This window comes from Anolis sagrei, chromosome X (genome assembly GCF_037176765.1).
Source record: "Anolis sagrei isolate rAnoSag1 chromosome X, rAnoSag1.mat, whole genome shotgun sequence".
Taxonomy (NCBI): domain Eukaryota; kingdom Metazoa; phylum Chordata; class Lepidosauria; order Squamata; family Dactyloidae; genus Anolis; species Anolis sagrei.
The window spans coordinates 19,229,825-19,256,951 of NC_090034.1; the positions used below are offsets into that span (position 1 = coordinate 19,229,825).

At 41.9% G+C, this 27,127-nt stretch overlaps 1 protein-coding gene across 1 annotated transcript in view; it reads left to right on the forward strand.

Moving 5' to 3' along the window:
* Nucleotides 1-2,161: 2,161 nt before the first annotated feature.
* Nucleotides 2,162-27,127, forward strand: part of ABAT (4-aminobutyrate aminotransferase) — a 58,864-nt gene continuing 33,898 nt past the window's right edge. The window contains exons 1-2 of the mRNA XM_060786586.2: nucleotides 2,162-2,259; nucleotides 25,976-26,118. Of these exons, the coding sequence (XP_060642569.2) occupies nucleotides 26,049-26,118 (70 nt within the window). The 5' untranslated portion in view covers nucleotides 2,162-2,259; nucleotides 25,976-26,048. The remainder of the gene's footprint in view (nucleotides 2,260-25,975; nucleotides 26,119-27,127) is intronic.

Genomic DNA, 27,127 nt, shown 5'->3' on the forward strand with positions numbered 1-27,127 from the left:
TGACATATGGTAATTTTGTCAGCGCCGATTGTGTTTAAGTGCAGGCCAGGGTCTTTAGGCACTGCATCATCATCATCATCTTTAGCTTGGCCTTCAAAACATCACCCTTTAGGAGAGGAAAGTGGTATATAAATAAAGATAATAATAATAATAATAATAATAATAATAATAATAATATGATGCTTGGCCTTCAAATCATCACCTTTTAGGAGACAAAAGTGGGATATAAATTATTTATTATTATTATTATTATTATTATTATTATTATTATTATTAGCTTGGCTTTCAAATAATCACCCTTTAGGAGAGGAAAGTAGGATATAAATATTATTGTTGTTATTATTGTTATTATTATTAGCTTGGCCTTCAAATCATCACCCTTTAGGAGAGGATAGTAGGATATAAATAAAGATGATAATAATGATGATGATGATGATAATAATAATAATAATAATATGCTTGGCCTTCAAATCATCACCTTTTAGGAGAGGAAAGTGGGATATAAATAATAATAATAGCTATATTATAAAAGCTAATAATAATAATTTATTATTATTATTATTATTATTATTATTAGCTTGGCTTTCAAATAATCACCCTTTAGGAGAGGAAAGTGAGTTGCTGTTGTTGTTGTTATTATTATTATTATTAGCTTGGCCTTTGAATTGTCACTGTTTAGAAGAGGAAAGTGGGATATAAATATTATTGTTGTTATTATTGTTATTATTATTAGCTTGGCCTTCAAATCATCACCCTTTAGGAGAGGAAAGTGGGATATAAATAAAGATGATAATGATGATGATGATAATAATAATAATAATGATAATGATAATAATATGCTTGGCCTTCAAATCATCACATTTTAGGAGAGGAAAATGGGATATAAATAATAATAATAATAATAATAATTATTATTATTATTATTAGCTTGGCTTTCAAATCATCACCCTTTAGGAGAGGAAAGTGGGATATAAATATTATTATTGTTGTTATTATTATTAGCTTGGCCTTCAAATCATCACCCTTTAGAAGAGGAAAGTGGGATATAAAATAATAATAATAATTATTATTGTATACTTGGCCTTCAAATCATCACTCTTTAGAAGATATAAATTATTATTATTATTATTATTATTATTATTATTATTTCCTTGGCCTTCAAATCACCCCCCAGCTAAATAAATAAAGATGATAATAATGATGATGATGATGATGATGATGATAATAATAATAATAATATGCTTGGCCTTCAAATCATCACCTTTTAGGAGAGGAAAGTGGGATATAAATAATAATAATAATAATAATAATAATAATAATAGCTATATTATAAAAGCTAATAATAATTATTATTAATTATTAATTATTATTATTATTAGCTTGGCTTTCAAATCATCACCCTTTAGAAGAGGAAAGTGGGATATAAAATAATAATAATAATTATTATTGTATACTTGGCCTTCAAATCATCACTCTTTAGAAGATATAAATTATTATTATTATTATTATTATTATTATTATTATTATTTCCTTGGCCTTCAAATCACCCCCCAGCTAAATAAATAAAGATGATAATAATGATGATGATGATGATGATGATGATAATAATAATAATAATATGCTTGGCCTTCAAATCATCACCTTTTAGGAGAGGAAAGTGGGATATAAATAATAATATTAATATTAATAATAATAATAATAATAGCTATATTATAAAAGCTAATAATAATAATAATTAATTATTTATTATTATTATTATTATTAGCTTGGCTTTCAAATCATCACCCTTTAGAAGAGGAAAGTGGGATATAAAATAATAATAATAATAATAATAATAATTGTATACTTGGCCTTCAAATCATCACTCTTTAGAAGATATAAATTATTATTATTATTATTATTATTATTATTATTATTATTATTATTATTTCCTTGGCCTTCAAATCACCCCCCAGCTATTATTAGCTGTTCTATATATTGGGAATGGACGAGATGTTGCAATAAGAATTCCCCTTTATTGTTGAAAAATGAAGCTTCTCCTCCTCTCTGCAGCCCCCTCCCTCCCTGGCTCGCCTCCTTGGGCGAGAAGGGGGTGTGTCCTCCCGGCTCACTCCGATTGGCCGGCGCCGTAGCGGAGCGGCGAGAGCGGCCGTCTGATTGGCTACGGCGCGTTCGGAGCCCCAACTAGCGTCGCCAGCGGTGGGGACTCTGGCAAGGCGGGCGAAGGAGAGCGAGGCGGACGGAGGTTGCTTGGACCCGGTGAGTCGAAAGCGGCGGGGCCCCTTCCCTTTCCTCCATCGCTGGGAAAGAAAAAGAAATAGTATTGGAGAAGCTGAATAGTTCCTCATTTAAGGATCAACTGCATCCTTTCCTAGAAACCCCAATTTTCTATTCCCTGGCTCTGGCTGTTATTATTCTCAGTCGTCTTCATTTATTCCATTTTGTATTCTATCCCAGTCCAATTTTAACCCCTCCCTCCTCCCCAATTTCCTTTCATATGTGTTTTTCTTCCTATTTTGGAAAATGGAGGGGTGGGGTGGAAGCTTATTAATTAACCCTGCTATTAATTGATTTTTCTATTGGCCCTATATCCCCTTCTGTCTCTTCTCAATCATCATTCCCATTGGGACACCTCAATTTTTGAGTCTCCCTTGTCCAATATAATATTCTTGGGATTGGAAGAGTGGGGGGATTTTGTAATATATTAGGACATGCCTCTTGGAGAAGGGCCCCAATTCTACTCTGGATGTATATTTTATGTTTCATCAATGCTATATACATGTAGCTCGATTGTATCCATCAGGAAGCAGGTGCCACTGCCTCAGCCAATCATTGGCATGATATTTGGGGTGTTTTGGATTTCTGGATGAAGGATACTCAACCTGTAGCCAAGGCATGGGCAAACTTTGGCCCTCCAGGTGTTTTGGACTACAACTCCCACAATTCCTAACAGCCTATCGGCATGTGGTATCGGCTGTTAGGAATTGTGGGAGTTGTAGTCCAAAACACCTGGAGGGCCAAAGTTTGCTCATGCCTGCAATAGCCCCTTCCTGATTCCTAGACCTCCAATGGAGAAGGCCATCACGTTAGTCATCCATCTATGTAGGCCAGGAGAATGTCACCACAATGGTGGTTCACCTGCATAGAATGTGAGCTTTGTATCTGGTTGATGGAAGCAGTGGTTAGTGGAGAACCAGGTTGGCAATCCAGCAAAAGAGCTCCCAGTTGATATTTTACTTGAGAAAGGTCAGAAATGGAGCATCTTGTAAGTGAGGTATCTGGTTAGGCTGCGAGAAGGTTAGTTCACCTGAGTTAGGCAAGGCAAAGGTCATTTGGTTAGCGGAGTACCAGGAGAAAAGCATCGGTTCGATGGTTCACCTACATAAGCTAGAAGAAGGGCATCTGATTGATGGAGTGCCTACAGAGTGGCACAAGATTGGTGGATTACCTGGGAAAGGCCAGGAAAGAAGTCATCCGGTGGGTGATTCACCTGGGTAAAGTAAAGAAAGAGGCATTTGGTTGACAATCCACTTATGTAAGGCCAGAAGAGAGACATGTCATTAGTGAAATACCTAGTGAAGTTCCTTAGTAGACCAAGAAAGGGGCATTTGGTTGGGGATTCACCTGTATAAGGCCAGGAGAGAGGCATGTGGTTGGTGAAATAGTTGGTGAAGTACTTTGGTAGACCAAGAAAGGAGCATTTGGTTGGGGATTCACCTGTATAAGTCCAGGAAAGAGGCATGTGGTTGGTGAAATAGCTGGTGAAGTACCTTGGTAGACCAAGTAAAGGGCATTTGGTTGCCAATTCACCTGTGTAAGGCCAGGAGAGAGGCATGTGGTTGGTGAAATACCTAGTGAAGTACCTTGGTAGACCAAGAAAGGGGCATTTGGTTGGCAATTCACCTGTATAAGGCCAGGAGAGAGGCATGTGGTTGGTGAAATACCTAGTGAAGTACCTTGGTAGACCAAGAAAGGAGCATTTGGTTGGCAATTCACCTGTATAGGGCCAGGAGAGAGGCATGTGGTTGGTGAAATACCTAGTGAAGTACCTTGGTAGACCAAGAAAGGGGCATTTGGTTGGAGATTCACCTTTGTAAGGCCAGAAGAGAGGCATGTGGTTGGTGAAATACCTAGTGAAGTTCCTTGGTAGACCAAGAAAGGAGCATTTGGTTGGTGATTCTCCTGTATAAGTCCAGGAGAGAGGCATGTGGTTGGTGAAATATCTAGTGAAGAACCTTGGTAGACCAAGAAAGGGGCATTTGGTTGGTGATTCACCTGTGTAAGGCCAGGAGAGAGGCATGTGGTTGGTGAAATACCTAGTGAAGTACCTTGGTAGACCAAGAAAGGGGCATTTGGTTGGAGATTCACCTTTGTAAGGCCAGAAAAGAGGCATGTGGTTGGTGAAATACCTAGTGAAGTTCCTTGGTAGACCAAGAAAGGAACATTTGGTTGGGGATTCACCTGTATAAGTCCAGGAGAGAGGCATGTGGTTGGTGAAATACCTAGTGAAGTACCTTGGTAGACCAAGAAAGGGGCATTTGGTTGGAGATTCACCTTTGTAAGGCCAGAAAAGAGGCATGTGGTTGGTGAAATACCTAGTGAAGTTCCTTGGTAGACCAAGAAAGGAACATTTGGTTGGGGATTCACCTGTATAAGTCCAGGAGAGAGGCATGTGGTTGGTGAAATACCCAGTGAAGTTCCTTGGTAGACCAAGAAAGGAACATTTGGTTGGGGATTCACCTGTATAAGTCCAGGAGAGAGGCATGTGGTTGGTGAAATACCTAGTGAAGTACCTTGGTAAACCAAGAAAGGGGCATTTGGTTGGAGATTCACCTTTGTAAGACCAGAAGAGAGGCATGTGGTTGGTGAAATACCTAGTGAAGTACCTTAGTAGACCAAAAGGGGGCACCAGATGGGTAGGTCCAGGGGAGGGGCACCTGGATAGATAGAGCACAAAAGAGGGCATTCGTAAGCACAAATTGCTCTCTGGATCTCTCTTTGATCTCTCTTTGAAACCTGTACAGCCTTCCTTAGGATATCACCCCCAGAAGCACATGCACATCCCAAACAGGTGTACTCTGCATTTCGTGTCATGGATTTTAATCAGCTTAAGTGGTAAAAAGGGGGTTCAAATTCACCAACTGCTGCTCAAGTGTGTCTCTGGGCAAGGACCAGTTCCGAACCGTGAAGGCAAATTGTCATTGAGTATTAAAGGCCCTTTGTTGACATGCCATGTTGGTTGCCAAAAATACACAAACATTTCTGTGTTGGCATTTACATCCCAAACTGTCCTCTCCTTTACCCCAAATAAGGAAGATCTCTAGGAGAAGAACACAGAAAAAGATGTATAACATTTTCTGCACTCTAGCATACAGTCTCAAAATTTCTTATATTATTCAATTTTTTGACATTGTCATTTTTTCCATACTTGCTGCCAGAAAGAGAGCAAGATAAAGTGTTTTTTTTTCTTGTTTTTCTAAAAAAAAACATTTATCATATTTTGTTTTATCAAAGAGCAAATCAGGAAATGAGGAAGAAGATCAACAATGACAAACATGAAGCTTAATTCATTAGTCAGAATAGTGCTCTACTCTGTTTCGATAGGAAAAAGAAAGAGGTGATGGGGGAAAGAAAGGACTTAGAAGCAGGAATCATTATTGTTTATGTTGCCTGGTATTCATTGGGCCTGACATATTTTATTTACGGTATTGCCTCCTTGTGTCTTTTTGGTCCTAGCCAAATATCATCTCAGAACTTTAAATGCTCTTTTGGAGGATGGCTTCAAGGGATGCTCTTTATTTATAAATAGGATTTAAATACTTTAAAATTTAAATTAAATGCACCTGTCAAATGACAGCTTCTTCCAGCCTTCCTTGCTCTGTCCTTCTCTCTTTCCTTTCTGCCTGTCCCATTCCTGTTTTTCTTTTCCCCACATCTCATCCTTTGTGTCGCCCCCCCCCCCCTCCCCGTGGCGCAATGGGTTAAACCCTTGTGTTGGCAGGACTGAAAACTGACAAGTCAGAGGTTTGAATCCGGGGAGAGCGCAGGTGTGCTCCCTCTGTCAGCTCCAGCTCCTCATGCAGGGACATGAGAGAAGCCTCCCTCAAGGATGGTAAAACATCAAAACATCTGGGCATCCTCTGGGCAACATCCTTGCAGATGGCCAATACTCTCATGCCAGAAGCAACTTGCAGTTTTACAAGACACTCCTGACACAGGGGGAAAAAATCCTTTTATGTAAGAAGGGGTCTGTCTTTTGGGATTTTCTCTAGGTCAAGCTGCTTCTGAACCTCTCCATTTGTGTGTTCATTGGGAAATTGGTTCCCCAATACCACTCCAGGTCTTTATTTATTTGCCTCCCCCTTGGATGAAGGGTTATGGTCTTACCATTTGAATTTGTTGGGTCTTGGGCTGCTGTGTTTTTGTGATTTGAAAAATGGAAAGGGACTAGACATTGGATTTATGCTGGAACGGGCATCAGACTTGTGGAAGGAAGATCTGGGGTTCCCTTCCTACCTGTCTTGCTTAGTGGCATCAAGAAATATCCCCACCCCCTGCTTCAGTTTTTCATTTCCTAGAGAGAAGGATTCTTTTATGTGGAACGAGGTGGTAAAAGGACCTTGGATTGCAGGTGATGTCTTATCAAACTAGTTATAAATTGTCGTATTGCACTCACAAGTTATAAAACCAAGCTGTTGCACTTTAGTCTTTGTGCTTCGTCATGACAAAGCCAAAGAGGCAAGCGTTTCCAGGCTGCTGCATCAGCAAAAATGTGGGGAATGTTCTTCTGGGGATTATAACGTCCAGATCTCCTTACCTGCATGGCTCCATTCTGGGAGCTGTAGTCCACAAAAGGTGACTTCCGTACATCAGTCTCTGCAAATATCTAAAGGGCTGTAGCACAGAATAAGACCAACACAAGCCTCTCTTCGTTTAGGATGGTGGTGTGATGGATTTGGATGTTGTAATCTGAAAAAGTAAGGATAGGAGATGAATGCATTTATTTATTTATGACATTTATATGCCGCCCTTCTCACCCTGAAGGGGACCCAGAGCAGCTTACAATATATATATATATATATATATATATATATATATATATATACACACACACACACATACAATATATTATATTATTGGTATAGGACAATATCAGTATTAAATATTACTATATTGTACTATACAATTATATTGTAATATTATTAGTAATATTACATGTAATATAAATATAAAATTATAATATCATATTATTATTATTTTACTGACACAAAAATACAATATGTCACAGTAAACGAGATATATATGCTGGATTTCGTATCACAGAATCACAAGTCGAACACTTCCCAAGTGTCTAGGACTGAGTTATTATTATTATTATTATTATTATTATTATTATTTGAAATACAACAAGATGAGTCCACAGTAGACACTCTGCTGGCTGTTGTATTGGATCACATGTCACACTGTATTATTTTTATATAATATAAAATTATTATTATTATTATTATTATTATTATTATTTGAAACACAACAAGATGAGTCCACAGCAGACACTCTGCTGGCTGTTGAATTGGATCACACGTCGGACACTTCCCAAGTGTCTAGGACTGTGTGATGTATCAGCGAATAATGCGTGCAGATCCCAGTAAGGTGGCGTTTTGCAGCTGGCAGATGGTAATCTTGTCAGTGCCGATTGTGTTTAAGTGCAGACCAAGGTCCTTAGGCACTGCACTCAGTGTGCCGATCACCACTGGGACCACCTTGATAGTTTGATCTTTAAATCCTCATATCATGTTAGCTTTTCCAGTTGTTTTTCTTCAATCCTGCTGTCACCTGGGAATGCAACATCGGCAATCCATACTTTGTTTTTTAACACAATCGTGAGGTCAGGAGTATTGTGCTCCAAAATTCTGACTGTCTGAATCCGGAAGACACAGAGTAGCTTGACGTGTTCATTCTCTGTAACATTTTCCAGCTTGTGATCCCACCAGTTCTTGGTCGCAGAGAGATGGTATTTGTGGCACAAGTTCCAATGAATCATCTGAGCAACGGTGTTATGCGTCTGCTTGTAGTCTGTCTGCGTTATCTTCTTGCAGCAGCTGAAGATGTGATCTATTGTTTCATTTGCTTCCTTGCAGAGTCTACATTTTGGATCTGTCATTGACTTTTCAATTCTGGCTTTTGATGGCTTGTTCTTGGGCTGCCAGAATCAGGCCCTCCGTCTCCTTTTTCAAAGTTCCATTTGTGAGCCACAACCATGTTTTTTCTTTATTATTATTGTTATATTGAAATTAAACCACACACATTCCCTGCCTTCCTTGCTTCAGGTAAACATGGGAAGCAGGAGGCAACCAGAAACTTTACAGCGGAAAAGCTGAATTGTAAGAGGCACTGGATGTGCTTACCTGGAAGTTCTACCTGAACAGCATGCAAATATATTTTTAACCAAATTGAGGGATCTGTTGCAAACCGCTGCAGTCTTTCCTGGAGAGGATGCAAAACACCAGGAAGCCCTTGACTGGCAGCTTATTCCCAGGAATTGAAGTTGCTTTTCCCCACCCCCACCCATGTTTTTTTATTGGCTTGATGTTGTAATTCTAATATGAGATGTTGTGTCATTCCTAGCTTTAGAGGAAAGATGTTGGCTGTTGCCATATTTGTTGGAATGAGAGACCGTGGTCTCCTTTGAAATTAGGTAGCCAAAGGGAAAACTCCTGTGCCTTTGATGATTGTGTAAAAGAAGAAATTTCAGCAGTTAGGACTGCTAACGCACAAGTCAGTGGTTCGAATCTGAGGAGAGCGGGTTGAGCTCCCTCTGCCAGCTTCAGCTCCCCATGTGGGGACATGAAAGAAGCCTTGGCACACTTACCAAGGGACGTGAAGGTTGGAGTTCTAGATATGAATGGTTTTCAAGGACTCTTTCGGTGTAAGACTAGAAAGCTAGCCACTGAAGGATAACTTCAATGGGGGAAGATTTCTTATGGGGAGCAGCTTCCTTGTTTTGACCCTCCAGCCATAGTTGCACCCTTGACTATATAGGATCAGCTCTCCATAATGTTTATTTAATATAGGTGCCCCCAGTGGCGCAATGGATTAAACCCTTGTGCCAGCAGGACTGCTGACCAATAGATTAACAGTTAAAATCCAGGAAGAGCGGGTTGAGGTCCCTCTGTTAGCTCCAGCTTCCTACCTTCCTTCCCTCTTTCTCTTCATCTCCTTCCCTAGGAGCCCTCAGGGGCACAATGTGTTAAACTCTTGTCCTGGCAGGACTGAAGACAGGTTGGAGATTCATATCTAGGGAGAGCACAGATGAGCTTTCTCTGTCAGCTCCAGCTCCCCATTCAGGGACATCAGAGAAGCCTCCCACAAGGATGTTAAAACATCAAAACACCCGGGCGTCCCCTGGGCAACGTCCTTGCAGACAGCCAATTCTCTCACACCAGAAGCGACTTGCAGTTTCTCAAGTAGCTCCTTGACATGGAAAAAAAAGCAGGTCCTGCTTCTTACAAGCCACACCTGATGGATTACTCCCCTTTTTATAGGTATAAGAGCCTCCCCAATTTTCATTCTTGCAACCCCATTTGGGTACCTTGACATGATAGACTTTAGGATGAACAAAGATCTCGGTAAAGCAGAACCAATGACAGACGCCTACATATTAAATTATTAACTCTGAGGTTTTACATTGATGTAGCATTAGAGGTTGTGCAATAGTGATTATAATGTGGAAATGTGGGCGTTTTGTTTTTGTAATTCTACGTAAATATTGTGTGTTGAGGATGGTATTTAATTTCCTTGTACAATGTACAATCACAGTAAAGTCATTCTATTCTATTACTAGGAGAGTGACTGTCATAGTAGCAAGTTGAAGATGGTACGTGGAGCTTTCTAGCATTGGTGAAAATGCCCAGAAGATGGTAGACTCTCGTTTATTGGGGTTTGAAGTAGATGTTGGAAGTCTTTATCTAGAGATACTTCAGCAGTGGATTCCTGTGTTGGCAGGGGTTTAGACTACATCAGTGATCTCCAAATTTGGGCATGTAGATATTTTGGACCTCTGCTTCCAGAATCCTTGATTATAGTCCAGGTTCACTCGCATTTGTGGCAGTTGAAGTCCAGAAGATGTGTAGGCCCAAAGTTTTGGGACTCACTGGACTAGATGGTCTTTGAAGTCCTTTCCTACACCATTATTCTAGGCTCTGAAACAACAACAACAACGATCTGTCAACTGCAAAAGGCCCCTTACTTGGATCTGTGCACATCATTCGAAAATACATCACACAGTTCTAGACGCTTGGGAAGTGTTCGACTTGTGATTTTGTGATATGAAATCCAGCATATATATCTCATTTGCTGTGACATACTGTGTTTTTGTATCAGTAAAATAATAATAATAATAATAATAATAATAATAATAATAATAGTGCGGTTTTCTGGCATTGTATATTTCTGCCACTTCTATGATTGTTCATTTGTATTTTGATTCTGTAGCCCACTTGTCTATGGATGTCTAGAATCAGCAGCATCCACCGCAGTCCTTTTTATCCTGGGCGTTGACCGAGCCAGTATAGACTTTGTTTTGATTTGCTTCTCCATAGTGCTAATGGGTTAGGTGCTGTCGGTTCCACTCCTCAGCTGAGACCTCTCTGGCTTGGTTGGACCTGCTGGTAGTTACGCTACAGCTCTCAGCATCCTTGGAGCAGTTAAGCCCCCCACCACGACAAGGTATAAACCAGTACAGGTGGTCCCAGTGGTCATCGGCATACTGGGTGCCATATCAAAAGATCTCAGCCAGCATTTGGAAACAATAAACATTGACAAAATCGCAATCTGTCAACTGCAAAAGGCCACCTTACTTGGATCTGTGCGCACCTTTTGAAAATACATCACACAGTCCTAGATGCTTGGGAAATGTTTGACTTGTGATTTTGTGATATGAAATCCAGCATACAGATCTCGTTTGCTGTGACATAATGTATTTTTGTGTCAGTAAAATAATAATCATCATCATCATCTTTATTTATATTCTGCCTGCGGGGACTCAGGGCAGATACATACACATATATGACAAACATTCAATGCCTTCATACAATTAACAAAGACAGACACTACATAAACAGAGGTAAAGGCTTCCCATCTTTTTCCATCTCTGGCATCTGGAAGCTGTACTCGACTCCAACCACAGGGGTGTTGTTGTTCCATCTTCCATGCCAAGGAGCTTTGTTCCCTTAGTTTTAATTGTGTGTTGTCTTATTGTTATGTTTTGATATTTTATTGTCCATGTTTTATTTTAATTGCTTGTATTGTTGTTATTATTGCTTGTATTGTTGTTTTTGGGCTCAGCTTCATGTAAGCCGCACCGAGTCCCTTGGGAGATGGCAGCGGGGTACAAATAAAGCTTTGTTGTTGTTGTTGTTGTTGTTGTTGTCTTTAGACGCTCTCCCAATCAAATTGTCGGCATGTCCACATGGGCTCCTTTTTATTACTTCCCCACCAAAGCGGTCCCTATTTATCTACTCGCATTACTGTTTTCTAACTGCTAAGTGAGCAGAAGCTGGGCTGAGGGTTGGGAGCTCATGCCAACCTGGGCTTGAACTGTCAACCTTTCGATCAGCAAGATTTTCTGCAGCTGGCGATTTAACCAGCTTTGCTAAATGGGAAACAGAGAATGTTCTTCCTTCTCCACACTGTTCAAAACTGATCATGTCTCTACCGTTTTTCATAGTGTGTTGTTTCTTCCATTGTCCTTTGCCTGACTTGATCCCTTCTAGAGAGCAAGGGAAATGTCCTTATTATCTTCTAGGTTTCACCATCTTCTGGATGTCATTGACGTGTGTTTTTGACTATCAATGGGTCGAATTCTGTCCAACGGCCTCAGAATCAGCAAGGTTTCCTCAGAGAATGTGGCACGTCCATGCTGTGTTACTTTTGTCATTGTGCTCTTGGGAGTCTATATATGGCATTTCCATTAAGGTGTTCTGTCATCAGATTGTTATCATTGCTTCCAGAACGCTGTTCTTGTTGGGTTGCTGTGAGTTTTCCTGGCTGTATGGCCATGTTCCGGACGCATTCTCTCCTGACATTTCTCCCACATCTATGCTAGGCATCCTCAGAGGTTGTGAGGTCTGTTGGAAACTAGGCAAGTGGGGTTTATATATCTGTGGGATCATGTGGGGTTTATATATCAGGGTGGTCTCATGGTTTCCAGGGAGGAAGCCATGAAAATGAACAAAATCTGGGTACCAGTATTTTAAAAACTCTAAAATAAGGACAGTAAATAAGGAACAACACTCAGAAAACAGATGAATTCTGGCACAGGAATCAATCATGGCCACCTAACACAACCCCAATAAAGGATTCCCCCAAGCAGGAAGCAGTCAGGCTTTGAAGCTGCAAGACCATTCAATGCTAATTAAGATGGCCAATTGCAACATTCACACCTGTCTCAAGAAGACACAAGTTTTTTTCTCCCTCCCTGGACATTTCACAGATATATAACCCCCACTTGCCTAGTTTCCATCAGACCTCACATCTCTGAGGATCCTGCCATAGTTGTGGGTGAAACGTCAGGAGAGAATGCTTCTGGAACATGGCAATACAGCCCGGAAAACTCACAGGAACCCATGTAATGTTATCATGGCTGAGCAGGGATTCGAACCTTGATCTGAAGAGACATATTCTAACAACTTGGTGGCTCGTTTTCTTTCCTATTGCTTTTCCATCCGAGCACAAACCATGGTTGACTCTGGTTAGCTTCACAGATAATATAAAATCAGGGTAATAATAAAGTAAAATCAGACACAATTGGCCAGTTTCTGAAATTAGCTTGTGTATGGTTGTAAGCAATAGAAATTTTAAACAGTTTTAAACTAGTAGTCTCTGAATCTCCAAAGCTATTGGTTTTAAAGAGGGGAAATCTTATAGGGATCCTGAATGGTTTATGTGACATGGAGTCCTTGAAGCCTAGTTTTCCAGCATCTTTGCAAAACCATCAGAACCCTGCCGTGCTCTTTTTTTGGGACCTGGACTATTTTTGAGATGCAACAAATGAGCAGTTTGATAGCTCCGATCAAAGGTCTCTCTGGCAGGCTTCACGGGTGTTGCTTTGCTCTGCATTTACTGGCTTCATTAGAGAAATCGCGGCTTGGATTTCCCATTCAGCCTTTACAGGAAAGCAGCCGGGCGATGCATCTGCACCGCTGAATTATTGCAGTCTGATACCACTTTACTTGCTCAAGCTAGTGTTGCAATTTTCCAAGGTCTCTAGCAGAGGGTGGGTACTTCACCAACCTATGGATCCCTGGGTAGTTCGTAAGTGGTGTCAAACTGCATTTATTCTGCAGTATATACCATGCATGGGCAAATGTTGGCCCTCCAGGTGTTTTGAGCTTCAACTCTCACAATTCCTAACAGTTGGTAAGCTGTAGGAATTGTGGGAGTTGGAGAGAGTCACCAGCAATTATGGTTGACGATTGGTCATCCAAATGCTCTCATGTTAAATATGCCATCTCCACTTGTCCTTGAAGGAAAGGCCTCTTTGTAAGGATAGCGTTTGTCTTGACATTCGGAAACATGTGCATCCTTTGAATTATATTCCTGCAACTTGAAATTTAATTGGTAGTGAATGCGATTACTGCATACTTAAGATGCTTGCTAAAAGGGTTTATAGACTGGAAAGCGAAACACGGGCTATCCATTCTTTAATGGTCAAGTGGTTGTGTTTTACTGATGTCAATTTCAAGCAAATCTATTTTGGGAAATAGGGGCCAAAACCTCATTGGACTGTGCCAACTCAAGTAGACCCATCAACAATTGAGATATAAGCCAACCAATTGGTAAAACCAGTTAATTCATTGATTTTACTCCTTTGGCCAAGTTCTACTAAAGTGTGTGCTTAGCCCTTGCTTGTATCCTTCAACTAGACCATTAATTTGTCTTTTCTCCATTTTCTTTTTTTTAATTCCTTTCTTTTCATTGCATTTTTAGAAATCCAACTTTTAAAAATAGCACTTTGGACAGGTCCATTTTAATAGTGTAACTCCAACCAAAAATATATATCTTTTAGCTTTGGACAGGACACACTCACATACACACACTCACATACACAGAAAATCTATAATTATAACCATTTAAATAACCATACATATATATGGGGCTATATACATGTGTGTATGTGTGTGTTTGTATGTGTGTATATAATAGACATGGTCAAACTTCGACCCTCCAGGTGTTTTGGACTTCAACTCCTGCACAACTGGCTGTTAGGAATTGTGGGAGTTGAGGTCCAAAACTCCTGAAGGGCTAAAGTTTGTCCATGCCTGGATACACACACACGTGCGCACACACAAACACACATATTTATATAATTATTTAAGTGGTTATAACACCATAGATTGTGTGCGTAAATGTGTTACTCTAATGCATTTGTAAAACCAAGGAACATCCACTGCAAAGGTTGTCTCTCTTGTTCCCATCCAGCATCCCTGAGAAGATTGACTGATGGGAGTTATAGTCCAAAATACCTGGAGGTCTCTGTTACATCATCGGCGCTGGAGGTATTTCGGAGCCAGTGCTTAAATTCTGTCAGATTGGATTTATTTCAAAGTAGGCTTGTTCGGGAGCGCCTTCCTTCGAAAGGCTGTCCTGTTTGGTTTGCTGTCTCCTTTGTGAGATTCCTGTGACCTGGTTTGCCTTCTTGCAGGCACGACGTGATATGGTTGCATCTGACATTTCCATCTCCGTCTCAAGAAGCTGTGGTTTAAGAGAGGCAGGATGTGGGCCGAGAGCCATAGAAACAGGAAAAGAAAATCCCTTTGTGGGTTCACTGTTTTGCAAGAAGATCTAGTCTTTTAGAAAAGGTCTCAGTCTGCTGGTAATTCTGGTGGAGACCCCTGATTTTGGTGATCACAGAAGGATAACTATTGTAATTTGTCATTATTGTTGCTTGTGTGCAGTGTTTTGAACATTGGACCATGGTTCGTATCCCTGTTTGGCACACCTCGACAAGTCCGTCCCTCTGAGTTTGAAATCATGGTAGTTGTGGTTTTCCAAAGCTTTTAGCTTTCTCTATCAAATAATGCTCCCCAAACTACAACTCCCAAAATGTGTTGTCAAAGGCTTTCATGGCCGTAATCACTGGGTTGTTGTGAGTTTTCCAGACTGTATGGCCATGTTCCAGGAGCATTCTCTCCTGACATCTCACCTGCATCTGTGGCAGGCATCCTCGGAGGTTGTGAGGTCTCCCAAAAATTCCATAACATTGACTCATGGCAGTTAAAGTGGTGTCAAATTGCATGAATTATATGGCACTGCTTTGGCTTCTGAGGAAAACAACAGCAAATCTCATTTGGATACTAAATCTGGGCAAGAAAACCCTAAAATAGACTTGGGTTGACCGAGTCATAAAGCAATAACAAACCCTAGTATATCAGCATCGCAGGGTGCATCTGCACTGTAGAATGTATGGAGGTTGACACCACTTCAGTGGCTATGGCTCAATGCTATGGAATTGTGGGAGTTGTAGCTTTACAAAGTGTTTAGCCTTCTCTAGGTTGCTGGTGCCTCACCAAACTACAAATCTCATGATTCCATCACATTGAGCCATGGCAGTCCAAGCGGTGCCAAACTGCATCCATTCTACTGTGTAGATGGAATGATGCAAAGTGCATTGAGCATCCCTAATCCAAAATGCATGGGACCAGATGTGTTTCAGTCTTTCCCCAAGTGGTGTCAAACTGCATTACTGCTACAATATAGATGCACCCACGGTCTTTGCTAAATCGACTCTTCCTTGGGTCTATTACATAAATCCCATCCATTCTGTTCTTCTTTATCACGGCCAAAAAGATGTGAACCTGCGGTGCACGGCTTTACTGGACTGACTCAGCATCCCGTGTCTAATAATTACACATCCCTTTGCTGGTTCTTCTTCCATTAGTTTCTACAGCAACCGTATAATAGTGGTTTATGGCACAAAAGGTGTCCCCCTTCTTCCTTGTCATTGATTGGTCCCCGTTGCGCTCCTGTGCCTGCCCCGCCATGGGTGCCATGACAACCCATGCGCAGCGGCTGCTTTCCCTGCTTGCACTTCGGGAGGATGGCTTCCTTGCATTATGCACCTCTCTGTGCGCTTGTGTGTGTGTGTGTGTGTGCAGAGCTGGGAGTGTGCCAGGCAGGGATGTGCGCATGGAAGCATTGTAAAGGATGGTCCACACATTAGGGCCATTAACTTCTTTTTCTTAGGGGTGCGTAATGGATGCCACAATGCCGGGAAATGACCCATTTGCGCCTGACGGAATCCAGTGCGGCCATGCAGCATTTCAGGAGCAGGGTTACGGTTCTTTTTCTTTCTCTGTGGTTGGAAAACACATCCCTTTGGCACACATCCACCCTACCTTTCACAACTGCATTGTCAAGCTATGACTTGCAGTCTGGCCAACCGACCAGATTAATTGCCTTGAGCCACTTTTGCAAAACAGGCAGTTGCAAACTGCAATAAATCATAGAATCATAGAGTTGGAAGAGACCACATGGGCCATCTATTTTTTTTAGACTCACACAAATAGGCAAAGAACACGGAGCAAGCTTGTTTACTGCTATCCCAAAGAGTTGGAAGAGACTCCCAAAGGACTTCCCCATTCTGCCATAAAAGAAGGCACCATCTGATCCCTCCCGATATGTGGCCATCCAGCCTCATTGAGACAAATAGGGTTATAGAATTGTAGAGTTGGAAGAGACCATAAGGGCCATCCAGTCCAACCCCCTTCTTCCATGCAGGAAAAGCATGCAGGAACAGATGGCCATCCAACCTCTACTTAAAAGCCTCTTAAAAGGCTTTTAAGTAGAGTATTTAAAAGAAGGAACCTCCGCTACACTCCAAGGCAGAGAGTTCCACTGTTGTGAACAGCTCTTCCTAAGGTTCGGGTGGGATCTCCTTTCCTGTCATTTGAACCCATTGCTTCACGAGACCTAGTCTCCAGGGCAGAAGAGAACAAGCCCTGCTCCCTCTTCCTAAGGACATATTTTCAAATATTTAAACATGGCTCTCATGTCTCCTCTCAAACTTCTAATCTGTAGGCTAAATAGACCCAGCTCTTTGGGCCACTCCTCAGAAGAATTCATGGTCTCCAGACCAAATGGAAAAAAATACTAAACAGAACTTATTTATTTATTTGTTTACAGTATTTATATTCCACCCTTCTCACCCTGCAGGGGACAGTGCACATATACATGGCAAACATTCAGTGCCATAGACACACAACATATATAGACAGACGAAGAGCAATTTAACATTCCAGCTTTTTCATGAAGGTATTCCAGCCACCCGGGGAGCTGTCGCTTCATTGTCTATTTGTGACACTGATGTAGTACTTCCTCATTCTTTGCATGCTTGCTGGAGATTTTTATGGCGTCGTAAATTAGCCTCCCAGCATAAGCGGTATCTAAATTTTCAACTTAACAGATGCAACTTTCTTTCGGGCTGCAAAGGTCGACAGCAAGTTACACAAATTGGTCGGAAGCCCAGGCTGGCTTTGAACTCATGACCTATTGGGCAGTAGTGATCTTCATGCAGCTGACTCCCAGCCAGCTGCGCCACAGTCCCGGTGCAACTTGGAGATATTCAGATCCAGTTTATCATGCAACTATTCTCTGCTGCAGAGTTTTTGTTTTTTTTGTTATTGCTGTTGGCGTCGTCGTTATCATCCTTCCCACTTTCTGTCCTTTTTAAAACCAAAGTCATCTGTGGATGCAGCTGTCAGTGTCTGAAATTGTGCTAAACAAGAATCTTGGGGTGGAGGATTGCAAGACGGAGAGCCCTTGCGTGGCCTGTGAGTCAGCATCCTTCTTTAAAGTGAACTGGATTTGACCTTCTTTTCCATCTGGGAAGCAAACTAAGTGTGGAAGGCAGTGGGGGATTTAGCGGCGAGGCCAAAACGTCTGCCTCCTCAGTTGCAAAATGCGCTTAAACTTTTGGGTGATGCTCCACAGGGATGGAAGTCCAGGGCCCGGTGGTTAATTAATATTCTTTTTTAAAGGTAGTAGTTACTGTGGAAAGAAAACAACTTTGAATACATCTCTGGGATGATTGATTAAATTCTGTTAGTGGAAAGAAAGAAAGAAAGAAAGAAAGAAAGAAAGAAAGAAAGAAAGAAAGAGAAAAGAAAAGAAAAGAAAAGAAAAATGGGGGAGGAAGAAGGAACATGATGGAACGATGCTGGCATTTCAATTAGACTTTTCAAATACTTCAGTAAGCACTGAGGTTAAGCCAACAAAAGAGGAAGTTTCACAGAGGAGAGTGGAAGGGAAGATTTGCCAATTCGGAGGAATCCATAGCTTTAGTAGAGGATTACGTTAAAGCATTAATCACACACAGTGACCACAATCCCAACATTTTATCTCATATAGATAGATGGATAGTAGGCATGGTTAGGTACCGTCGGAATCTTTGTAATTTGGAATAAAGTCAGAAAAGTTACCGTTTTGAAGCGATTTTGAAGTTTTTAAGAAAACCGGAAGTCCCTTTGCCCTTCCGAAGCTTTTTGTTATGACTCATGAAGTGAGTTGGAAAAGATTCAGCTTTTCCCAGCTTCTGATCTCTGGCCTCGGCTCAAGCCAGAGAAGCCAGTTTTAAACCAGAGAAAAAAGGAATTTCCTCCATTTGCTTTTCTCCACTTCTGGTCCCTGGCCTCGGCTCAAGCCAGAGAAGCCAGTTTTAACCCAGAAAAGGAAGGAATTTCCTGGCCTCAGCTCAAGCCAGAGAATCCAGTTTTAATGCAGAAAAGGAAAGAATTTCCTCCGCTGCTTTTCCCCACTTCTGGTCTCTGGCCTTGGCTCAAGCCAGGGAAGCCAGTTTTAACCCAGAAAAGGAAGGAATTTCCTGGCCTCAGCTCAAGCCAGAGAATCCAGTTTTAAACCAGAGAAGGAAGAAATTTCCTCTGTTTGCTTTTCCCCACTTCTGGTCCCTGGCCTCGGCTCAAGCCAGAGAAGCCAGTTTTAATGCAGAAAAGGAAAGAATTTCCTCCGCTGCTTTTCCCCACTTCTGGTCTCTGGCCTCGGCTCAAGCCAGGGAAGCCGGTTTTAAACCAAAGAAGGAAGGAATTTCCTCCGCTGCTTTTCCCCACTTCTGGAGTAAAACAACTACTTTCAAAGTAAAGACCACCCAATAAAACAGGAAATAACACTTTCAAACTATTAACGAAAGGATTCGGAAGTCTCGGAAGTTTCAAAAAGTTTTGAACATTTTTTTTCTGTGAAAATCGGAATTGACTTTAGAATCGAACCACCAGCATCCCCTAAATCCAAAACAAGTTTTGAACCATTTCTTTTATCAAACAAGTTAATGGATAGATATGGATATGGATAAGGGCTCCCTGGTAGCACAGCGGGTTAAACCACTGAGCTGCTGAACTTGTTGACCGAAAGGTTGACGTTTCAAACCCGGGGAGCAGGGTGAGCCCCCACTGTTAGCCTCAGCTTCTGGCAACCTAGCAGTTCGAAAACATGCAAATGTGAGTATTTATTTATTTTATTTATTTCTGGTACTTTTACCCCGCCCTTCTCAACCCCCGGAGGGGGACTCAGGGCGGCTTACAGAGAAGGCAGAATTCGATGCCTTTATACACTACACATAGTATACAAAAATATACAAAAACAAATATACAGAAATATAATTAAAACGATCATCACAGTTAAAACATCAGCAACCGGTGCCCAACATTTTATATAAAATATCATATAAAATTCTTGTAATCAGCGTTTTGTTTCCAGAGTTCCTCGTGTCCAGTCCGTTAGTCATTTCCTAGCCGTCCATAAAGTTCTCTCTTTATCTGCCCGCCTGACCAAATGCCTGGTCCCAGATCCATGTTTTTAGTTTTTTCCTAAAAGAAAGGAGCGATGTTGCAGATCTAATTTCCCCGGGGAGTGAGTTCCACAGGCGGGGGGCCACCACCGAAAAGGCCCTGCTTCTCGTCCCCGCCAATCTCACCTGTGATAGAGGCGGGGTCGAGAGCAGGACCTCTCCAGACGATCTTAGGCTCCGGGGTGGGACATAGAGGGAGATCCGTTCGGACAGATACACTGGGCCAGAACCGTATAGGGTTTTATAGGTCAAAACCAGCACCTTGAATTGTGCTCGGAACTGGATCGGCAGCCAGTGGAGCTGACACAACAGGGGGGTGGTATGCTCCCTGTATGATGCTCCGGTGAGCAATCTGGCTGCCTCTCGCTGGACTAATTGTAGTTTCCGAGCAGTCTTCAAAGGCAACCCCACGTAGAGTGCGTTGCAGTAATCTAACCGGGATGTGACAAGAGCGTGGACCACCGTGGCCAGATCCGACTTCCCAAGGTACGGGCGCAGCTGGCGCACAAGTTTTAATTGTGCAAAAGCTCTCCCGGCCACCGCCGAGACCTGGGGTTCCAGGCTCAGCGATGAGTCCAGGATCACTCCCAAGCTGCGAACCTGAGTCTTCAGGGGGAGTGTAACCCCGTCTAACACAGGCTGTAACCCTATACCCTGTTCGGCCTTACGACTGACCAGTAGGACCTCTGTCTTGTCTGGATTCAATTTCAATTTGTTAGCTCTCATCCAGTCCGACACAGCAGCCAAGCACCGATTCAAGGTCTGGACAGCCTCCTTGGTGAAAGGTGGGAAGGAGTGACAGATTTGGACATCATCTGCGTAGAGATAACATCTCATTCCGAAACTCCGAATGATCTCCCCCAGCGGCTTCATGTAGATGTTAAATAACATCGGGGACAAGATTGATCCCTGTGGGACTCCACACAACAACGGTTGTGGGGTCGAACAGGTGTCACCCAATAACACCTTCTGTGACCGTCCCTCAAGAAAGGATCGGAGCCACTGCAAGGCAGTGCCCCCGAGCCCCATATCCTTGAGGCGCCCCAGAAGGATACTGTGATCGACGGTATCGAAGGCCGCTGAGAGATCCAGCAAAACCAACAGGGACACACTCCCCCTGTCCATTTCCCGGTGAAGATCATCTACCAAGGCGACCAAAGCTGTCTCAGTACCATGTCCCGGCCTAAAGCCAGACTGTGCCGGATCTAGATAATCAGTGTCTACCAGAAACCCCTGGAGTTGAGTCGCCACCACACGTTCCATGACTTTGCCCAAATAGGGGAGATTGGAAACTGGCCGAAAGTTGTCAAATTGAGTGGGGTCCAGTGATGGTTTCTTCAACAGCGGTTTTATAACAGCTAATTTTAAGCTCGCTGGAAATTTTCCTTCCTGTAAGGAGGCATTGACCATCACCTTTACCCACTCTGCCAAACCCCCTCTGGCTTCCTTGATCAGCCAGGATGGACAGGGGTCTAGGATGCATGTGGTGGGTCGCACCTCTCCAAGGATCCTGTCCACATCCTCAAGCTGAACCAATTGAAACGAATCCAACAAAACTGGACAAGCAGATGCTCTCATCACATCCCCAGAGACCGCCGTTAACATGACATCAAAACCTGACCGAATCCGCTCAATTTTATCCGCGAAGAATCGAGCAAATGCTTCACAGCGAGCCACCGAGTTGTCTGAGGCCTCGCTTTTTGGCGGATGTAACAGGCCCCTGACAACTCGGAAGAGCTCCGCTGGACGATTCTTCGCAGATGCAATATTGGCTGCCAGAAACGTTTTCTGTGCCGCCGCTATTGCCACCTCGTAGGACCTTAAAAAGGTATTCAGAAGTGTTTGAGCTGGATTGGTGGGGTTCCGACGCCACACGCACTCTAGCCTCCTCTTCTCTCGCTTCATCGCTGCCAGCTCCTTAGTAAACCAAGGGGCTGGTTTAGCTCGGCTGCTCGAGAGGGGGCGTTCCGGAGCGATTGTATCGATGGCCCTGGTCAACTCATTATTCCAGTGAGAGACCAGAACATCGACAGAATCGCTAGCCAAGGAGGTGGGAGAGTCCCCAAGAGCCGTCAGGAAGCCATTTGGATCCATAAGTCTCCTGGGGCGGACCATTCTAATAGAGTAGATTAATAGCTACCGTTTCGGCAGGATGGTAATGGTGCTCCATGCAGTCATGCTGGCCACATGAACTAGGAGGTGCCTATGGACAACACCGGCTCTTCGGCTTATTTATTTATTTATTTAAAACTTTTATATGCCGTTCTTCTCTAACCTCCATAGAGGGACTCAGGATGGCTTAGAAATGGAGATGAGCATCACCACCCCCGCAGAGTCGGATATGACTAGAGTTAATGTGAAGGGAAACCTTTACCTATGGACATGGACATGGATATGGATATTGATGATATAGATAAATATGTACATGTGTTGTACCACAAAGGCTAGATGAAATGGCCACTGGAAAAGAAAGGAGTGTATGAGGGAAAGGAAGGGAAGGGAAGGAGATGAAAAGAAAGAGGAAAGAAAGAAAGAAAGAAAGAAAGAAAGAAAGAAAGAAAGAAAGAAAAGAAAGAGAAAATGGAAGGCGGAATTTCTAGGTCTTCCTGCATGAATCTATGGTCAACCTTTGCTAGAAGCTGAATGACAGTTGGTAAGGAACCCATGGATAGAGAGATCTTATTATATTCAAATCTTCTTTGGATACAATTCTTTCAAAGCTGAACACAAATTATGTAGGAATAACAATAAACCTCTTAGCAGAAGACTCACAGGGGAGTATTTGTGGAGGTTTTCTAAGACCCCATCAACAATGATGTATAATGTAGCTTGAAACTGTATTACAGTGTTTCTCAACCTGGTGGTCGGGACCGCTGGTGGGGTCATGAGGAGAGTATCAGAGGGGTCACCAAAGACCATTAGAAAGCACAGTATTTTCTGTTGGTCATGGGGGTTCTGTGTGGGAAGTTTGGACCAATTCTTTCATTGGTGGGGTTCAGAATGCTCTTTGATTGTCAGTGACTATACATCCAAGCAACTACAACTCCCAAATGTCAGGGTCTATTTTCTCCAAACTCTACCAGTGTTTACATTTGGGCATATTGACTATCCATGCCAAGTTTGGTCTAGATCCATGATTATTTGAATCCACAGTGCTTTCTGGATGTAGGCAAAGTACAACTCCAAAACTCAAGGTCAATGCCCACTAAATCCTTCCAGTATTTTCTGTTGGTGGTGGGACTTGTGTGTGCCAAGATTGGTTCAATTCCATTATGGGGGAAGGGGGGGCGGGGTGGTGGTCAGAATGCTCTTTGATTGTAGGTGAACTATAAATCTAAGAAACTACAATTCCCAAATGACAAAATCAATCTCCCCCCAATCCCACCAGTATTCGAATATGGGTGTATCGGGTATTTGTACCAAATTTGATCCAGTGAATGAAAATACATCCTGCATATCAGATATTTACATTACAATTCCCTACAATAGCAAAATTACAGTTATGAAGTAGAAACGAAAATAATTGTATAGTTGGGGGTTACCACAACATGATAAACTTTATAAAGTCGCAGCAATAGGAAGGTTGAGAACTACTGCTGTTTTATATGGTAGATGTAGACTTATGTAATAGAGTATCAACAGCATTGTGTGAGTCTGCATTGACTATACAATGGGGTCTCAAACTCCATAATATAGCAGTGTCAATGGGGCTCTAATCCTGCAGTCTGGGGGACTTTGGTAAATCTCTAGAGATCTCAAATGCTATTTATCATCCCTGTTTTTTGTACCTTTTGTTTTTCACTTGTGACTCCCTCTCCATGGATTTGTGGGGTTGTCCTTTAAGAAAGGCGATAAGAACAGCAGCATTTTCTGCAGAGAAGGAATGACTTATTGCAGCAGGTTGTGGAAGCCTGTGCGGCACAGATAAGCCTTTCTTTGGCCTCTGAGATGTTCTGCTGTGCCAAAGATCGGTGCCATATGCTATTGTACTCTGTACACACGGATTCTGCATTTTTAGATGCAACAGCTTAAAAATATTCAAAAAGATATTTTATTTATTTTTTTATTTTTTTATTTGACTTGTATACTGCTACTCCCAATTTGGCTCGGAGCGGTTTACAGCAGTAGATGAAAACAATACAATTAACTTTAAAATACAATAAAAACAAGACCAGACATAGTCCCGAGTTATTCATCCATCAAAAGCTTGTTGGAAGAGAAAGGTTTTTGAAAAGCACACCTTGATTTTGCCTTTCTGTATAAGGGGCACCATTTCACCATACCATCTATATAAATAAAAATGTAATGTTAGTTTGAGGGATTAACATAACTCAAAAACCACAGGATGAATTGACACCAAATTTGGACACAATACACCTATCAGGCCAATGAGTGTCCATCACCCCTAAAACACACACAAAAAACCCAGCAGAATGGACTTAAACCCCCCAAAAATAAACTATATATATACATATACACATACACTCATATACATATACACATGCAGACATACAGAGACACAAGCACACATAAATATACACATACATATACACATGCACACATACATATTTTCATATACATATACACACATATACATATAGACATACACACACATATACACAATATACATATACACATATAAACACAGAAATACACACATATATACACACATGCACACACATATACACCTATATATATATATATATATATATACACACACACACACACACACACACACACAAAACATATACACAGACTGGGTCACAGCAACACGTGGCAGGGGACGGCTAGTTATATATAATGGAACTTCTATGTCCATAGTTTTGGGGATCCACTACGGGAACCAAACTTTGGTAATATTTTGGGAAGACAGCTGACGATGGAAGGTCACAGCTTTGTGAAAGGAAACATTACCATAACACTCAATTCCCTAATGTCATGGACCTCAGTCTTTGGCTCTGCAGATGTTTTGGACTTCAGCTCCCAGAATCCTCAGCCATTGACCAAGACTGTGTTAGATTAGACTAGAAGTGCATATACACTTTAGATTTAATGCAGTTTGAGACCACTTAAACTGCCCTGGATCAATGCTGTGTAGTTTTGCAGGATCTTGAAACTTTTCTGGCAACAAGTGCTGGTGACTCACCAAACTACAAATCACAGCACTGAGCCAAGGCAGTTCAAGTGGTATCAAACTGCATTAATTCTACAGTGTAGATGTTCCATAGGAACTAGAGTTTGGTTAAGCAGATGATTTGTGTTCAAAGATTATTTTAAAGTCACTTCCAGTAACTTGAGGTTCTGCTGGAGGACATAAATCAAAAGTTGGTGCATCTGGCAATTAAAATGTCATGGAATTCAATATATATTCTTAAGCGTGGGTGGCAAACATTGGCAGGTGCCACACTTTGCCCACACTTGCCCAGAATACAAACTCCAGTTCTAATTTTAAGTACCTTAGGTATCCAAAAGGTGAAACCTTGATATAGTGGATCCTGGGAAAATTCCTTTTTTTAAAATTTCAATTTGTCCTTTCAAATATGCATAGCAAAACATCTAGGAAATATAAGTGACTGAGTCTGCACCTACAGTGTATATAGGTATGTGAGCATGAGCTGGGTTGTGTTTTACAATAGAGTCTCATTTATCCGACATAAACAGGCTGGCAGAATGTCAGATAAACAAAAATGTCGGATAATACGGACATCTCCTACGTATCCGTGTCTTCGACACTAGACACTTATAATACTAACAACAGGGACTCAAAGGATTAAGCCAAGGCAACACCTTGGGGGTAGAGTGGCCCAGCAGAAACTGCCCGGATGTGAAAGGGGAGCATGGAAATTATTATTATTATTATTATTATTATTATTATTATTATTATTAAATCACAGAGGGAAGAGGGAGGACGCTTCCGTTTCCGGTCCTGCCTCTTTTCCCCCTTTCTTCCCTCCTTCTCCTCCTTTTCTTGCCCTTTTTCATGTATTGGGAATGGAGAGAGTGTTGGGGATTGTGGCTTTAATTGAAAGGGAAATGCTGGAGGAAAAAGGGGGGCGTCGGATAAGACGGAATGTCTGATAAGCGAGAGTCTACTGTATTTCTTTCCATCTCTTCCAGGTCTTCATCTGGACAGAAGTGAAGAAGTTAACTCTTGAATTGCTTTTCTTTTTCTGGTGGAAGGAAAGGTAAAATGGCCTCGATGCTGCTGAGCCGACACTTGGCCACTTCGTTGCAGCAGAACTCTAGGATATTTGCAGCAGGTGAGTGATTTAATAAAGCACAGAGAGGCAAATGCAAAGGTTACTTTGGGGGTCTTACATTGGAGTTTCAGGGGATGTGGCCAAAGCTGAGTACGTGTATACACTGTGAGATTAATGCAGTTTGACCCCACTTTACCTGCTGTGGAATCCTGGGATCTGTAGTTGGGTGAGGAACTGGTGCTGTTTGACAGAGAAAGTGCAAGACCTTATAAAATTATAATTCCAATGCTTCCATAGCATTTAAAGTGCAATTAAAGTGGCACCAATCTGCATTCATTCTCCAGTGTAGATGCTTTTTGCCACCATCCTGAATGCGTTCGTGGCTTCCTTCCAATGTTTGTTTTCCACCCGTTGGCTTGCTCTTGAACTGTAACGTTTCCCCATCTGCTCCAGAAAAAATATGTTCAGCTTACAAGAGTTCTTCTTAAAGCCTAGCCAGTCTTATTCTGTAAGCAAAATCAGACTCAGAGCTGATCCAAAGTCTTCCCTTTGGATTTGTGACCCTTAAGGAACGGAGAGGCTTTTTGGTCCCAGGAAGAGTGCCAAAGGGGAGTTCAATGGGTGCAAACTCCGTCGCTCTTTCATCCTCAGCTGCAACTTGTATTACCCCTTCCGCACAGAATAAATAAAGTTGCGTAAGAGGTGTTTACTTGCTTAGCTGAACATTGCATTTCTTGGGAAAAAGTGCCATTCGGACAATGTTCTGGGATGGCAGGGCAGCCTTTCTTAAGGACATCTTTGTTGTTTTGTGTATCTATTAACATTCTCACTCAAAACTATTGTGGTTATTGTTGATCCTTTTATATTCATTTAGCATGGCCACACACAAGGTGTCTGATTGTATCCCCAGAAACAAGTCCGGCTTTGCTCAAAGGGATTTGTTTTATTTTTATCATATTTATCCCTTCTTCCCTAATTTACCTGAACAACAGCCCTGTGAGGTTGGTCAAGTGAAGAGAGAGCTATTGAACTAAAGTGATCTCAGCTGTATCTAAATGCAGGCTGTCTA